The sequence below is a fragment of the Miniopterus schreibersii genome, assembly GCF_964146895.1.
Source record: "Miniopterus schreibersii genome assembly, chromosome: 2".
Classification (NCBI taxonomy): Eukaryota; Metazoa; Chordata; class Mammalia; order Chiroptera; family Miniopteridae; genus Miniopterus; species Miniopterus schreibersii.
In genome coordinates, this window is record NC_138102.1 from 52,143,537 (window position 1) to 52,161,794 (window position 18,258).

At 37.5% G+C, this 18,258-nt stretch overlaps 1 protein-coding gene across 30 annotated transcripts in view; it reads right to left on the minus strand.

Annotated features, from left to right (window-relative positions):
* The window catches only part of LMO7 (LIM domain 7), a gene marked incomplete at its 5' end in the record, with an annotated part of 204,614 nt that overhangs the window by 52,330 nt on the left and 134,026 nt on the right, over positions 1-18,258 (minus strand). For all 30 annotated transcript variants that reach the window (XM_081130641.1, XM_081130622.1, XM_081130631.1 and 27 more), the window contains 4 exons: positions 84-336; positions 3,921-4,119; positions 7,602-7,715; positions 8,774-8,804. In XM_081130641.1, the coding sequence (XP_080986767.1) occupies positions 84-336; positions 3,921-4,119; positions 7,602-7,715; positions 8,774-8,804 (597 nt within the window). The remainder of the gene's footprint in view (positions 1-83; positions 337-3,920; positions 4,120-7,601; positions 7,716-8,773; positions 8,805-18,258) is intronic.

The window sequence follows — 18,258 nt, forward strand, 5'->3', positions numbered from 1 at the left end:
TCCTTTTACCACACTGAACTATCCTAGCAAATTCACAAGCTCAGGAAGTTTTCAAAGGCAGTCACCAGATCGCATCCCAGTACCTTGGAAACGGCCCGTCTGCCTCTGTGTACACGGGGCTTGCCCAGCTTCTTCTGTTGTCCTCGTTTCTGTCCGGCCTCTTCTTCCTCAAGGGCGCCGGCACGTAGGATGGCTGTCTACTTTTGTTGGGTAAGAAACGATTGAATGGTAAAGCAGACTTTGGTTCAATGGCCGAAATCCTTCGATAGGACATATCATCTTTGTTATAATCCTGCATTTTGAATGTAAATTCAGAATCTGTGTCACTTTCGCAACCTGTGAAAAAAGGCACAAGAATTGGCTTTCCTCTCCAGATTATTCGTCTCGCCGAAACCCACACAGCATGCCTGCTTCGCCTTTCCCTACAGCTAACTGCGGGGAATATTTTTAGAATTTGTCATGAAGTTGTGATAAGATCCATTCGGAGGAACTTGCTCTGCATACTGGAGGCGAGTGCGGTACATTCTTTCACTGTGGCACACTCGAAGCAGAAAAAGTCCCAGTGTACAACTGGACCCTGCTAATGGAATCCATGGCAAGAAAACCTAATAATACATGTCGATAAAAGATACTTAAAATAAGATATAAAGGTAATTCTAGGGAGACAGGTATTTAAAATAAAGCATGCAGCCATGTAAAATTTCTGTGAGGCAAGAAGTAAGGGGAGACATAGAAAAAGAGGCAAAAAGTACGAGAGGTCTTAGAGGGGGTTGGTAGAGCCTTCGGAGATCCCTATCAGCAAGAATCACACATTAGATATGAGACTGGACCAGATGACTTCTCAAGTCCCAAAGGAATGTCAAGTCTCATACCTAAATGAGAACACAGGCGTCAAGTTTTTTCTAAGGGTGGCCATGGCAATTATATTTTTGATATAAAGTCCTTTAAACACAAATTCAAAAGAATAGACCTTGATACACCTCAAGGTCAGAATGATACAAAGGCAATCCGTTCTCTTAAAAATAAAAAAATGTGCTCTTTGAAAGACAAAGAGGCACAGAACACTACTACAGATCCAAACCAAGCTGTCTCCCTTTCCTGCACTTTTTTCCTTCCTGCCTCTATGTATTTGTAAGAAAGTTTGCTAATGCGGCTTGCTTCCCCCCAGGGCTCTCTGAGGCTGGCTGTGCAGAGCGCCTGCAGGGTTAACCTGAGCTAAAGGCACTGGTCTCCTCCCTCGTGCCTGGCAGGAATCTACAGTAAATAACACTGGGAATGGCCTACAGGAAGTAGTTTCACATCCAGCTACGTGACCATGAGATCTGCACAGGGTAAAGGAGAGCCACAGAGAAATGGGAGAAATTTAAGCCGCTCTCACCAGGAGGATTTATAGTCAATAATCCGGTGCTTCGTTTGTTTTTACCACCTCCTACATAAACAGTACATTTTTTAGAAATGTCTTTATTTCTTGGCAAAATGTGTACATGTAAAATCTTAAACACACAAAAAGATTGTTCTACTCTGGAATTTTCTCCCCATTTTTATTGAGGTATAATTGATATACAACAGTGTATGTGTTTAAGGTGTACAGTATGATTTGACTTACATGTATTTTGAAATGACTACCACAATAAGTTTTAACTGTAGTCATCATGTTGTACATTATGTGAATTTTTAAAATTAATTTTTTTAATTTTTGAGTCTAGTACAGTGCCCTATAGAGGAGGCGACTATTCTTGCTATAGGAGGTTTCATATAAACTTAAGGAATTTGACTTGGCAATTCTGTTAACCTAAAAACATTATCCTAAGTTGCGGCGACAATCAATTTTGGACTATAACTTGGTGGGTAGCAGAATTTTAATACACTAATCACAAAAAAGAGCTTATCATCCTAGTAGCCCCAGGCTTTTTTATTACATCTTAGTTATAATTACCAAGTGTTTACTTCCATACTCTTTAAACAAGGTCTGTAACTCCTTTCCCAAAATCAGGAAGCAGTGTGACAGTGGCCCACTGCTTTTGGTCAGGTGTCCAGGCACCCAGTCCAATGAGTATCTGAGAAGACTATTCCACCCCACAGGACCACTGCATTTGAATTGTCTCAAGTCTGCATATTCCCACAATGCCTCAGTCTTTCTCCCTTTTATTGTATGTTGGACAGGTAAAAATTTAAACTTTAAAAAATTTAAATGTTTTAGCTTTTTCAGTCAGGACAAAGTAATATAATGAGTTCAGAATTTCAGCCTGTTTTCACAGCTTTAATCTACTTAGATAAATTATAAATCAGATTCATGTCCTTAAACTATTCTAATAGTCATCTAGACTATAAAAGTGTCACATCTAAATAGCAAACAGCCAACAAGTGCAGCAGTAATTATAAAGGTTAACTCTTCCATAGCTATTCATGTTTTTTACTGATAATTTTTAACTGCCATTACTCTGAAAGCTAAAGAATTTTTCTGTGACCATGCTTAACAATCTGCTGGTTTTTAGTTTTGAAAAACAAATTCATTGTACATTTCATTTACATACATTTACATAAGAATAAATAAAGATTGAATTCCAGTTACTGATGTGCATGCTGAAGTATTTATAGTACAAGTGTAATGTATTCTGAACCACCTCAAAAAAAAAAACATGGATAAATTAATGCACAGAGAGATAGGCATAGGCATGTGGTGAAGCAGGCATAGGAAAATGGTATGATAGAATTAGGTGGTGGGTACATGTGTGTTCACTGTAAAATTCTTCCAAACTTTGATGATGTTTGAAAATTTTTTATAATAAAAATGTTAGAAAAATTGCTTAATATTAAAAAAATAATCAAAACGAACAAGTAAAATTCCTAACAATCTAGCACAAACTCTCAATTTTTTTCATGTTAATGGTAGAAGCACAGAAATGTTTGAAGCAACTTGACTGGTGGTTCCAATCTAGTCAAATATGAATTGCTAGAGGAATACAGTTAGAAATTTCTCAGACCAACCAACAGCCACAGTAGTAAGACTTGGATTTAAATGATTGATTCGACCATGATATTGGTGTTTTGAAAGAAGGTTCCTCCCCAAAACAGAATGACTTCCATTAACATGTTCCTTACATACTTACTCTGCCCTGGATTAGCTCTGACCCTGACAGAATCAAAAGGTGTTTTCTAACACCATGCTCATATTGTTACTTAACCAAACTTTAGCATCATATTATATCATGATAGATATCATTCATTTCTTCTCTTAGAAAGCATTAAAAAGATGTTTTTCCTGTTCTGTTTTCTTGAGAAATATTTTTTTTCTCAAGAAGTAAGAGAAGGGAAGAAAGAAATTAACTTAGGAACTAGGACAGACTTTTTAGAATTTTTTTTATGTCTAGATATACATAATAGGCCTCACTGACAAAGATTATTAAACCTGAATCTAGAGAGGAAAGAATCAAAATACATTATCACTGATAAAACAGATCACGGTTAACTGCCTCTTCTTGTCTTCTCTAAAAACGGGAAGAAAAAAAAGTGAAACCATCACCCCTCTAGTGGTGATACAGTGAGGGAGGAAAAATTAAAAAAAAAAAAAAAATTATACTTAAGTCTCTATGAAAATCCACTTCTTAGTGAAATTTTTGCCTCAACAGTTTTCACCTCATTTTTAAAATGTTTTTATTGATTTTAGAGAGAGAGGAATGGAGAGGGGGAGAGAGAAACATCAATGAAAGAGAAACACTGATCAGCTGCCTCCTGCATGCCCCTACTGGGAATCGAACCCACCACCCGGGCATGTGCCCCGACAGGGAATGGACCCAGCGGCCTCTCTGTGCTGGGACAACGCTCAACCGCGCCGCACGGGCGGGCTCACTGCCTTTTTCTACTCGCTCCCATTCCCAACTTTCTTTCAACATGTAAAATATAAATAAACTGCAGCTCACCCTCACGTCCACCCCTCAGCGTGATGTCAGAGGAGCAGCTTGTGAATGACCTAGACCCCAGTGAGTCCAAGCTTTCAAATGAATCTTCTCTCCTGTGGCTGCCTGGAGCGACGGGAAGCTCTCCCCGGTCAGCGCACCAGATATCACCGTAACCACTGTCCCTGCCGCTTCTTTTCAGGCAGCTGGAGTCTTCAAGAGCCTAAAGGAATTGTTTTAAAGAATAGTAAGTTAGCATAAAATTCCAAAACTGTAATCAGTCGTTACTTGTTTGTTTGCATAGCTCAAGTTGTGCTTCATTTCACACGTGAGGCAATGAGGTTTCCCTTTTAATCAAAAAAATCTGATTTTTTTTTTTTAAATCAGAAAATAAATGTTTTCCCACAACTAAGAGTTGGTCCTCATGTAACAATAAGGAAGTGTTCAATATCATTTAATAAAGTAGTATAGCCTATATAAAAATAAGGAAGGGGGAACATTTTAATAAGAAAAGCTACTAATTAAATATACTAAAATCAATAATTATTTAGAGTTATCTGGCAATAAGTACGAATGGAGTCGAAGAAAAATCAGCCTTGACATTGATATCCAAAAGAAGGTAAACTAATTAATTATACTCAGCCTACCTTCAGCAAATATTTCAGGTGATATATAGTAAACAAAACAAAACAAAACAAAAACATAACAGTCAAGCTCTTTAACAAAAAGTTTAAAAAAGAGAGAGGCAACTACAACAGGTATACATGTCACACAATTTATTTATTTTCACTGATTATGAAACCTAGATCTGAACCAAGAAAAGCAGACTTGGTTGCCCACGTACAAAATATTTTCCCTGGACCCAAACAAAATATTTGTTTGGCTCATGTAAGAGATATACAGAAATATGGCAAATGTCACTAACCATAGGTTTGTAAATCATACAGACTTACTCAAAATAAGTGTTTTTAACTAATATTCCTCTATGAAAGTAAATAGTAAAATACAGCTGGACTTCTTAAAATTAGGATTTAAGTAAAACTTATAAGTCCTTTCGCACAGTCATGACACAGAGTAATAATCAATGAATAGCTAAACTCTAATTATTTAATATGGTGAATGTAACTGTTATACTAAAAATCAGGGATGTTACCTTCAGATGACTTTATTAAAACAGAGATAGTTTAAAGAACCTAGAGATTCCCAACCACCAAATGTAATATGTGAACCTCAATTAAATCACGATTCACATAAAAAAGCTATGAAGCAGAATTGGGAGATAATTGGGAAGATTTGAATATGGACTGGGCATCAGATAATGGGGAATATTTATGAATTTTCTTAAGTATAATAGACATTGTGGCTATATGGAAGAATCTCCATATACAAAAAAAAAATCTTACTCTTAAGACATGCACACTGAGTATTTAGGGGTAAGATCTCTTCAATTTACTTTGAAATGATTAAATAAAACAGGTGGATGAATAGATACATAAACAGATAAAGTCAATATGGGAAATTTTTAATAATTGAGTCAGATGGTATATATTTGTTGTATTCTTTCCATTTTTAATTATGAACATTCTCACTATGAAAAAGTTGACAAAATAATGTTTACAACGAATAATCAGCAGCTTTCTCGGGCATACTTTTGGCTACGGCTGGATTTGTCAATTCCTCATTGAATTTTTTGGCAAGTGTTTGAAGAATCACTAAGGTCTAGTAGGTTTATGGGAGATTTTTATATGCTTTGGATGCCAGACAAACTGGTTGATGTCCTGTCATGAAAATGCAAGCACCTACCTTGTACCCTATTTCCAAGCAAATGGGGAAGCTAGGCCTAATGCTGGTACCATCTAGGTATGTCTCAAACCATAAAAATAGTAAAATTTTTAAGTAAATCTTTTGATCCAGGTTTCTTAGGCATACTGTTGCAGCCATAGGGTCCTCAATACACAGTGAGATGACTTTTGACCTCATACATGTTAGTTATTTATAACAGGCCACCATTGTTATAAAAGAACCTGAGTCTGGCCCTGGTGCCTGGTCATGTAGGACTTCACTCTGACAAGTCACCTGAGTCACCTCCCACTTACAGGGTGACTAGAGTGCAACAGCTTATCCGAAGTATTTTTTTTCAACTGATATCTTGGATTGGCCAACTAAGCATTATCTACTTAAGTTAGAAAGTTTGATGAACACAGTGGTTTTTATTTTAACAGAATAGACGAAAAGCAGATCATAGATTCACACACCTCTCATGGCTATCCCCACTCTATGATAATGGAATAAAACCACACCTACGGTTTTTAACAATCAAAAATTTTTTACCTACTTTGATTTCACACTGGTGACAGGAAATAGCCTTTAATAAAGCACTCCCAGGACAAACACTGCACCAGGATTATTCAGCCTGAGTCAGACTGCCATAAATAGGACCAGGGCTGTTAAGACAACACTAATACAGGAGGCAAAGTCCCATACTGTTTTTAACTGGATGGTTTCTTAGCTGACATAAGTAAGGCAAAGCTGTGATGGTGCCCAAAGTCCCCTGGACATTCCTCCATCAGCCTTTCCCTCCTCTGCTGCAGTGACTTATCTGCTTATCTGTCTCCAACAGACAATTGTCCTCCATGAGGATGGATCATTTGCCTTGTGTAAGGGTTTTTCCAACACCTGGTACAATGCTTGTGTATGATAGTATCTCAAATATTATCGGAATTAACCTGCTTCAAGGAATTTGAATAGAATGCTACAAACTCTTTACAATTCAAAAATATTGAAAATCTAAAAGAAAGACCTAAATCTTCTAGACTATATAATCCTATCTTTCTTTAATGTATGAGATTGAACTAAGGCAAAACTAAAGATCAGGGAAAATGTAAGGCCAGGTGATCATTTCATCCTGGTCTAAAATTTCTATCTTCCATCCAAGATAACTAACACTTATTACATCCTTACAATGTGTTAGAGACTAGCGATAAAATGCCTATTGGCATAGTATCATTTAATCATCATAAAAACCCATAGAGCAACTATAATTAATTAGATGGTGATATATTATTTTGACTACATATTTTCTCCTGAGCATTGCAAATTCCCCTAGATTAAATATCCCCTAAGAGAAGTTAACTTTCCCATTTGGATCTGATAAATGAAGATTTGGCAGAACTACAGTCATGTTTAGTTCACGTGACTGCATTCACCAGTTCATGTGACTGCATTTAGGAAACAGAAGCAGTATGCAGAATTGAGGAGATATTGAAGCATAGGCATTAGAGGAAATCATCCAAGACATTAAGATAAAAAATTGAGTTGCTTCCATATATTTTAATAGCCCTGAAGAACTTTTCTACTGCAAGTTGAATTCATAATGAACATAGAGTTAAGGTATACAAAGTGTCTAAGAATGGAAACGAATGACTATGCCATCGAGTAACCTAGAATTAAGAGATAAATACCTAAACCTATAGCCTATGCCCTAGAAACTGCTCTGAAATAGACTCACTCACTCCCTGGTAGTGGCACACAAAGCCCGCCAACAATCCTCTCTACCCAGCCTAATCTAGACCAGAGCAAAGATGGTCAGTTTCCATATTCCCTACAGAGAAGGAGAAGAATGAAGTGGAAGGAAAACAGAAGAGCGGAGGGAAGGAAGAGATGACTAGTTACAGTAGTCATCTCATACAGAGGTAGTTTCCTTACCTTAGTCAGAGCTTGTCCCAAAAGATTCTCAAATGCTTTCAAATTCAGATATGGGCCATTATAGTAGGGGTTACTTTGTGCTTTTCTTCCCAGCCAGTACAATGTTATCAAAACCTTTCAAAAAAATTCCACAAAACAAAAAGATCAGTCTATTTATAGCAACTAACTGCAAGCTCAAGTGCAGGCAGCACTCTAGATCGAAGAGCATATCTATCTATGGCTGAAAGTAGATTTTCTTTTAAATTATGGGAAGGAGAAGCGTCATTAAAAATGTTATTTAGCCCGGCCAGGCGTGGCTCAGTGGTTGAGCGTTGACCTAGGATCCAGGCGATCGGGGTTCGATTCCTGGTGAGGGCACATGCCCGGGTTGCGGGCTCGATCAATGACTCATCATTGATGTTTCTCTCGAGCTCTCTCCCTCTCCTTTCCTCTCTGAAATCAATAAAGATATATTTTAAAAAAATAAAAATAAAAAATAAATAAAATAAAAAATAAAGGGAGAAATCCTTAAAAAAAAAAAAATGTTATTTACTCTTCCTAGATTTCTGTCTCTGGGCACGTTCTCAGACCAAAAGCCCAGATCCCAACAGGTATTTAATACATTCTACTAGTACATATAAAGAGGGGGTAAAATTATAAGAGGAAAACACATTAAACTTTTAAAGCAATCAATATTTTTCCAACATCAAATTCAGAAAATGGACACTTAAAATCAATAATTCTCAGCTTTCTTAAGGATATGGAGCTCTTATGTTTTTAATATGCTGTCACACTGGAAATTCTTCTAATGCATATAGAATATTATAGATGCTATACAAGCCCACACAGAACAATTACCTGAAGTTCTTAAACATTCAGTGCTTTTCCTTAAAGTCTGATTTGGTGGTTTCTGACTTACTCCCCTAAAAATCCTAATGTGCATTTATTTGCCTTCTCCACATTACTAACATGTAAGGAACCACTTTCTAAGTTTAAACTGTCCTTTTATTACCATGAAGTCAGAAAATATGTTTTAATCATATTTTAACATATTTAGAGTTTGTGACTGGTTGGTTTCTAGCAAAAATTTCATTAGAAAAAAGATACAGAGTATATCAGATATTTTTAGATCCCCGGCCTTATTACAGAGCAAGTAAAAAACCATCTATAATATTCCATTAAATGTATCTTACATTTTTCACTCTCCTATCAGTCTCTTCTTGCCTGTAAAGAAAAAAGAAAAAATATCTATTAATATCTAAGAACTTTAAATTATTAATTATTAACTGAAGCTCATTTTTATTCTAAAGTTCTATGAATATTAATACCACTTGGAAGTTCATAAACCTCAGACTACATGCTATCCATCAGAAAAAATTTTCTATATTCACTTATTTCATGAAATACAATGATCAGTTTCTATAAAAAGGCTGTATTTTTCTCATTTCATTCATTACAATTTGGTTTCTAAAAATACATTTGCATCTTTTGTATTTTTTTAAATATGTTTTTAATTGATTTTTGTAGAGAAAGGAAAGGAGAGGAAGAGAGAGTGAGAAACATTGATATGAGAGAGAAAAGTCACTCCCCCTGTTGGTGATAGGGCCCGAAACCTGGGGATGTGCCCTGACCAGGAATCGAACCTGGAACCTCTTGGTGCATGGGACACTGCTCAACCAACTGAGCCACACCAGCAAGAGTAGCATTTTTTGTATTTATTTTAAACAATGTTTAAAAACCCTATCAAAAGGGAAAATATGTGCTCATGGAAGGAAAAAAAATCAGGAAACAGGAGAGGGAAAAAAGCAGTTATGCACTGAGTTCTCTTTTCTATTGTCCACATGGGCTTTTTCACTCTAGTTCCTGGGAGCAAACTGCTCAGAGACCAAGACTCTGCAGATGTCGAGAAGTAAAGTTTAAAAAATAGCAGTGAATCACCCCTAAAGAGATTTTGCTCTATTACAAGAATCATCGGGGTTTTCCCCCTTACCTATAAAACGACATGACATTTAGGAGAAAAGAAAAATAGGCAGATGTCACCACAATGTTGAAGAAGCAACAGCACAAGTTAATTAATAAAAGGGATTTAGGTTGCCCTAAAATAATGTGCTTTCGGTCTTTAGAGACACTCAAGCAGGATCATCGTGAATTCAGAGAGACTCTAGAAACCTGAGCTGGATGACTTCTAAGGTGGTTTTTCAGTCTAAGAGTCTGTAAGTAGTATATTTGTAAGATAAAACATACATACACATGTTATTTGTAAGATATATATAGAACACATAGAAGACACAGACAGAAAGAAAGGGGTAGGAAAATGAGCACACATATTTACCTTTCAAAGAATCAGTGAGACAGCTATGACCATTCCTTTCCATAAAACAAACTTGAACTGAAATGAACCTAAGAAAAACATTGCATCTCCCATCTACCCCCAAAACAGCATATCAAAAATAAAATTTACAAGCTCTCACACTACTGTGAAAATAGAAATTGGTACAACTACTCTAACTTTTAACCCACTAAGTAGTATCTATTCAAGCTGAATATATGCATATTCTATGACCCAGTAATTCCTCTCCTAGGCATATACCCAACAGAAATGCCTATGTATGTTCACCTTAAGTCATATATGACATTTATAGAAGCACCACTTATAATAAAATAAACTGGAAGCTAACATATTTCTTTAACAGTAGAATGAATAAATTATGGAATAGCCACATAGTAAAATACTATATAATAATTAGAATAAACAAACTGCAACCACATGCAGCCCTATGGTTCAACCTCACAAATGGGAAACAAAATAATCCAGACACAGAGAGTATACAGATTATTATCAATCATTCATACCATGTACAAAAACAGGCAAAACAGAAACAGGACGTTAGAAGTCAGGATAGTGATTACCCTTGTGGGGGGAGATAGGGGAAGCGATTGAAAAAATCTGGGGGTTTCTAGGACACTGATAATTTCTTGTATTTTGATCTTGAAGCTGACTACCCAAGTGTGTTCATCTCTAAAGCTTTTGAATTGTACACTTATAATATGCAAACTTTCTGTATGTAAATAAATAGAATTTCACAGCCCAAGTGCTCAAATCATAGTTTATCTCTTGAATAAAAAAAGAAAACCACCTTGTAAAAATTAACATTTAATTTTGGAAGTAGTCAATGGGAGCAAAAATCACTAGAAACTAACAATGAAATATAGCACATAGAGTTGTGAAATATATAGCTTCTTTTTTAGATGAATGACCAATATACATACCTCAGATATTAAATTAGCCAAAGCACAAAAGAACAAGCAATGCTCAATGCAAAGGACATACTAGGCTGAAAAATCACTACCCTATTAAAAGTGGGATTCTTTGTGTTGAATGTTATCATAAGCACACTGAGGGCAGAAGGAACCACAGAGCTCTCTTGAACCCCAGACTTCCCACAGCCCTGTAGAAAGGTCTCTAATCTAACACACTCATTTACTATTTGCTTTTTATGATGTCAACACAATCGCTGTAAATACAAGGTATGGCCTATTCTGTCATAAACAGGCACAATAATCAGTGAACTTGGCACTATAACCTTTCCTCACTTTACATTCCCTTCTAAATATGGGCATTTATAATGTGCTCTTGAGCATAATGATACATAGGCCAGCCAAATTAGTGTCCTATCACTGAAATGCAGTGCCAGAAATTCAAGTAGTCAATGATTTGCTGGAGTCATGAGAGGCCACTCTCTGACACACAACAAACACAACCCGCTGCATGGAAATTGGTAACCAGGCAGCTCCCCTGCCTCCTGTGGCCAGGGCACAAGCCCAAGGCCTTTTAAATAGAAAAGGCACAAGGGCAGAGAGGAGGCTGATGGTAACAACACAAGACTCTCCTGAGTCAGCCAAGTTACTGCCCAACCCATCACAACCAAAATTAAGGTAGCCTTATCTCCAAAGTTGGCTAACTCCTCCGTAACAAATATTTCGAGAGCTGACTTAGCAAAAACACCATGTTTAAGTGCATGGGCTTTGGATCAGATCTAGGTCCCACCAGCCATATTTGTCTTGGCAATTTACTTGATTCTCAAAGCTTCAGTTCCCTTCTGGAGAAACTGGCCGTAAGATCCTCTAGTTCAACAGATTAGGAGGAAATGTACACAGTCACTTAGCAGAGCCCCTACCCTCATGGCAGGTGCTCATCGGGAAGCAGTTTTTCCCACTAAGCTCTGTGAGGACAGGGTCCATCTTATTCACCAAGCTACCCACAAAGGCTTCCTGGCAAAGGCACGCCAGGCCCCAGCATTTAAAACTGCAGCCAAGCCTGCCTGACATTCCCTTCTCTCACTGCTGCTTTATTTTTGTGTTTATAACCATCTACCGCAGGCATTCATTTATTATCTGTCACTTTTCCACCAGAATCTAAAAGAATTTTTGTGGTTTTGTTTACTGCTATATCCCAAGTGTATTTAAGACAGGGCCTACCATGTGGCAAGCACATAGAAATATTTAAAATGTCTAGCACAGTGCATGGCACACAGATGCTCTCAAATACTGACTACATTTATTTAATTTAGAGAAATGAAATTTAGGAAGAGAAAGCCTGAAATAATAAAAGCTCAGGAAATTCCTAAAAATATCTATATGTTGTCAAAGAACAGTTGAATTGGATTAGCTTATTAAAACATATCCAATTTTGACTCAAATTGTATTGATATTCATAATTGGGCTTCTTTTTTAAGCTACTATCTTGAAAATCATAATAAAAGGTAATTCTTTACAATCATACATCAGTAACCCAAAAACAAAGGGCACAGATACAGAAACAAAGACCAACTTCAAAGCACTGAGTACAAAGATTAAGTGCCAGTCTCTACAATAAAAACACTTCCCAGAAGACTTCTGAAAGACAGAGGCCAAAGAATGCAAGCCTGCCTTGAAACCCAAATTTAACATTAAAAGGTGCAGAGGTGAAACATTAACAGTTTGAAAGAATGACTATGTTGAATAAGTTGCTAGCCTTCTCTGTATATCATACACTAATTTTTACTTTTTAGTTTTTCAATTACAGTTGACATTCAATATTATTTTATATTAGTTCCAGCTATACAGCATAGTGGTTAGACAATCATATAATTTCCAAAGCAATCCCCCTGATATTTCAAGTACACACCTGGCACCATACATAATTATTACAATATTATTGACTATATTCCCTATGCTATACTTTACATACACTAATTTTTAAATATTGTGTTTGATATCCAAGAAATAGCAAGTATAACAGATATAATCTTCTACTCTGTTAATGGAATAGCTCTGGTGATTTCTTTACTACCTGACAAAGGGCCAGAAGATACATGCCCATCACAGACCTGAGAACTGTCTGTCACAGGTCAGAAAGAAAAGAGCCACCACCTCTCAAGTGGGCCCATCAATAAACACATCCATCTTATCCTAACAGCTGTCAGGTATACTTAGGACCATGAAGCTCTAGGTCTGATCCTTTCTTTATTCAAAACTATTTTAGAATACAAGTACCAGTTATCAATGAAGAAGTACCACTGCTAACCAAAGGACCAGAGAAATAGAATCCATGTAGATGCCCTGGCTCCCATGCCAGGCCCTTTCCTGAGAAGACAGCTTGGCTAAGAGGGCAGACTCTGGGGTCAGACTTCCTGGGTGTGAATTCTGGATCCACTCTGATTAGCTGTGAGAACTTCGTCGTGTTATTTAACTCCTTGTTTCCAAAGTCTCATCTGGAAACAACATACCAGTCTTACTGGGCTTACATGAGAACTTTAAAAAGTGCTTAACCCGGGGGGGATCGAGTAAAGGAGACATTTCAAGACTATCCTCCAATTATCCATCTCAAACAATAGCATGGAGGAAGGGAAGTAGCCAGAAGACAGCCCAGTTTCCCAACACAAAGTAAGTATTCTCCCCTGGAGAGACATCTCTGTGAAGCATAGTTCAAGACACTTTCATAGTATGCTTTCCTTGCCCTCTTGTCATGGAAGGCTTTGAACAAGAAATTATCTCTAGAATAAAGACAAGCAAAGGGCAAGGCAAACTGGTGGCATAGTACTGTCACTAACCAAACATCCATGTTGGCACCAGGCCAGTCTGCCTCACCCATCCTTTGTCTCCTATGGACTTCTCCTTGGCCAACACCCTTAAATTTCCCAAAAGGTCAAAATATAAGGCGCGGGGGGCGGGGATTGTGCCTGCATAGCCAAAATCTACCTCCTTCATACCTGAGAGCACAGCCGGGGAACAAAGTGTTAAAGGATGGGATTATAGTTTCACTGTAGTTTGGTATAGCCAGTTGTGTTCTAGGGCCTCATCAAAAATACTTCCAAGTACCTTCTATTTATCGAAGAGCTAACCCAGGGCCCACATGTTTGCACCCAGCACCGACTTTCCTAGAGTCTCCTCTGGTGGACTGCAGAGAGCTGGGACCATACCTGACCCGTGGCTGTATTCTAGGAGTCAACCACAGGTCTGGCTAAGAGCAGCCACACTTTCAGATGTTCATGTACAAGTTACCTAAAGGCACTCACTGAGCCAGTCCAGGAGATCAAAGATAGAGAGAAATAGAGGATATCTCCCCCCAAATAAGGTAAAGCTTCATAGTTTGAAAGAGAACCCCACTTCTCTTTTTATACCCCCATACTCAATACACCTTTTTCCCTTCAAAGTATCAACTTCCTCATTTGCAACTCTGCAAGGCCCAATTTTCTCATGTCCTGCCCCAATATCATAATCCCCTAAGAACTGAAATCTCTGTACTCCAAAAGCATCTTTCCTTCTCAAATCCCAGCTCCCAACTTGTCCAAACCAACTTCTGTAAAGATCAAACACAGTTATCTTATCAAACCATCATGTGACATGATTAAAAACTCAGGCTGGAATTTCTCCTAGAGTAGGAGTATTTTTGCCCCAGGTACCATGAGAAGTTTGGTTCCACCTGCCACCACCTCAAGCCTCCCTGGCTAACAAGGAATCTGGAATGTTATAAGCAATCCAAGTATAAGCAATCCAAGTATAGCTTGCTACCCCACCCAGTCTCCTCCCTGCCACACAGTCATCCTTCTTTCTAGTCCTAATCCTACAGTCCCTGGAGTCCCTTTTCCTTGACCCAGAATAAGCCTCCACCTTTATTCTCAGAAAAAAATGCAACTCACTAGGTGATTATGTTCCCAGGCATCTCCTTCCTGACATTACTTCCCAGAGTAAGGAGTGGATTGTTCCTAGGGACCCACCCCTTCTAGAGTTAGTTCTAGCCCTGCCCTGCCCTGCCCTGCCCTGGGTGGCATCAGCTGAACTGAAGGTTGCCTCTTGGGAAAAGGGTTGAAGTTAGAGAAGCTGGGCTCACAAGTTACTTGGTCCCTCTCCAAACCACTAAGTAACCTCTACCCTCCAGTTGTTGCTTATGAAGTCTGGCCACCTGTTCACAACTTGAAAAACAACTTTAATAAATGGGGTCCTGAATCATGATTTCATAAGCAATCGCAAGTAGAAAAAGTGTGTGGACAGCATCTGCTTTAAATCTGCCAGATATGTATGGAGTAAGGGTGGAGGCGTATGTGTGGCAGCAGGGGACTCCTGAGAATCCAAAGCAGACGTCCTCCTCAGGACAGCGGCGGCACCATCTTTATATACGAGACAAGACAGTCTGCCTCCAAATGGGCGGAAAGGAGGAATCCTGAGCAACCCTAAGGATCCTAAGTGGAATTTTAAGAGAAACTGTGTGAAAATTTCTAACACTACTTACTGTCTCTGAGAAAAAGGCCTGTTTTTATTCCAAATGCAGAAATCAAAGAAGAACAGTAGGACTATATTAGGTAACTGCTCCTTTCTCTATTAACATAAGTTCTACTTTTCTAATAATGAAGCCCATCCATTGCATTATTTAAAATAGAGCAAATACTACCACCTTTCTCTAGTGACTATCAAATAAACTAAAGAAGAGATGTGGGAATAAAAGGAGCTAAAGATGAATTCTTAGAAAACTGAACTTATTCTTCCTTTCTCTCAAAAAGCAAGATGCATTAAAAAAAAAAAATTGGAAATTCTTCCTTTCCTCCCACCTCCATCCCTAAAAATGAACCTGTATTCTAACTGACAATCTTCCATTCGTGTTAGACACATAACTCTTAGATTTTAATCTGCCTTTCATACAAAACACAGCTCTACCTGATTGTGGAAAGTGTAAAAAAATGACACTTGAGAAAATAACACCACATCTGGAGATGATCAGTGATCACATCTGGAGATAGTCAGTGATCACAAATAGATAATCGTGATGATTTCTGTGCTTAACTATGTGAGAAAAAAACTCTTGGAAATTCAACAGTTTTTGCCCTCGAAACATAATGCTTATTCCAAACATGACAAATGAGTAAGTATCCTCATGTTAAAAATAACTTGTCATTAAATTTCACACCCCTCCCACACACTACTAAAAATAGCTAAGTTTCACTTAAAGGGAAAGGAAAAAAACATACGCATTCGAAGACGCCAGCACCCAGTTCCACTTAAATAATGAGCTGAAAAGTGCTGTTGTAGAAGCTGAAGGGTGGGTTTTATTTCAAACTCTCTCAACCACAGACTCATTCTGTAATTCTTCTTTTCGACTGTATGGAATATGGTTACTATTACATAAAACTGATTTCACAACTGAGACTCACGCATGTAAGTCCCCTGTGAGACTGCACCCCAGAAACAGACAAGTCCTGAATTTCATATCCATTATGTATGTTCTGTGTACTGCATGGAGTTAGGACATTCGCTTCTATCAGATGTGCTGGGGAGAGGATACAGGGTAAGTCAATTAGAGGCTTACGCATAATTTTACTTCTGTAGATGACAATGCTAGGTAGCAGCAGCAATGGAAACAGTGGGTTTTGGTTTCAGATATTTTAAGTTTGAGACACTTAATAGACAAAGTAGAAAGGTGAAGTAATTGACCATTAGACATACAGTTAAGATGTTCAAGCTAGAGATCTAGGTGGGAGATATAATCTAGGGCAGCAATTTTCAACCGTTTTCATCTCATGGCGCACAAAAACTAATTACTAAAATTCTGCAGCACACCAAAAATATATTTTTGCCAACCTGACAAAAAAAAAATAGGTATAATTTTGATTCATTCACACTGGACAGCTATTGTGTTGGCTGTTGTTATTTTTTTTATTTGACAATCTAAGGGAAAAGAGGTCAGTGCCCCTGACTAAATAGTCTGGTATTGAATGTTTTAAACCTTGCAGCACACTGGTTGAAAATCAGTGATCTAGGGACTTATCACCATAGAGATGAAAGGAAAGTTGTAAAGCTAACACGAGATCACCTAACAAATAAGTGTAGATAAGGATTGAACCCAACACATAAGGGTCAAGAAGTAAAGAACCATCCAGCATGATGAGAGCTGTGGTGGAGGGAAGAAAAGCAAGATCGAGGGAGCAGACGGTCAAAAATGCCGTGAGAGGGGAAGATGAGGGCTGAGGAACTACTATTGGATTATTTTCTTAACCCTTATAATATCTTACACAGATACACAATTACTAATTACTTCTCCTCAAAGGAGGAAAAATAATATATTAGCATCAACAAAAATGTTGTCAAAACCCTGATGTTCCTAACGATGCAATTTAGGAGAACATTGAACTAGAAATCTCACATGTCCTTCCAAACTTCTGAGCCCATGCTCAGCAAAGTCCATATGAAGTTTTACTATAAGTAATAAATCTTTTAGTCCTTAACATCACGATTTTGGAACAACAATAGCATGCCAGGTGAGGTGCTTTCTTTTATTTTTTTCTGTCTTTCTTTTTTTTTAACCAATATAAATTTTGTTTATTTAAGTAGGAATATAAAAATCTGAGTCACTGTTAACAAATACACATTTTAAAAATAAATTGTGGACAAATATACACCTTAAAAGATCTCAGAATAAATAGTGTAGAATACAGAATTTGGTGAACAGAGACTGGTGAAAAGGATTCATTAGGAGAAAGGGAATCAACTCCAAGAACAAGTGAGTCCCCTAGGTCACCTCTAGCCACTCATTTTACACTCCACTTTTAACTCCGGTGTTACATTCCTTTATTGCCATGAAAGTATTAACTTTTGTTGTCTAATAAAAGCAAATTCTACTATGAATGTATAGGAAAATTTATGATTCACATTACCCCCATACCAGGTGAGGTACTTTCAAAGTCAGTGTTCCTCAAACTGTGTACCATGAAACATGAGAAAATGGCAAAAATTTGTACAGGACTTAAGGTCAAAATTTTTTGCAAAGTGTTACATATTTTCTTCTTAAATACACAGGGTGGAGCAAAAGTAGGTTTACAGTTATTCATATGGAAAATAATACAATAATTAATAAATAATTAAGAATAAACTCTGTGTTTTGCATACTCACAACTGTAAACCTACTTTTTCCCCACCCTGTATTGCTTTGTGAGTTTTTGCTTTTCAGAAAGTCCACTAAATCTTTATCGGTACTGGAAAAGTATCTCTTTATAGAAATTGGTAGTCAAGCTATTCTAGTTTGTGATCTCTACAGCTGACTATGAGACAGGGACTTATGTACACATAGCTTACTTGGGAAGTGATCTCAGGAAGCACAAGTGAGGGAAGAAAGATAAGTGAGACGGAAACAGAGAAAAGCCAGTAA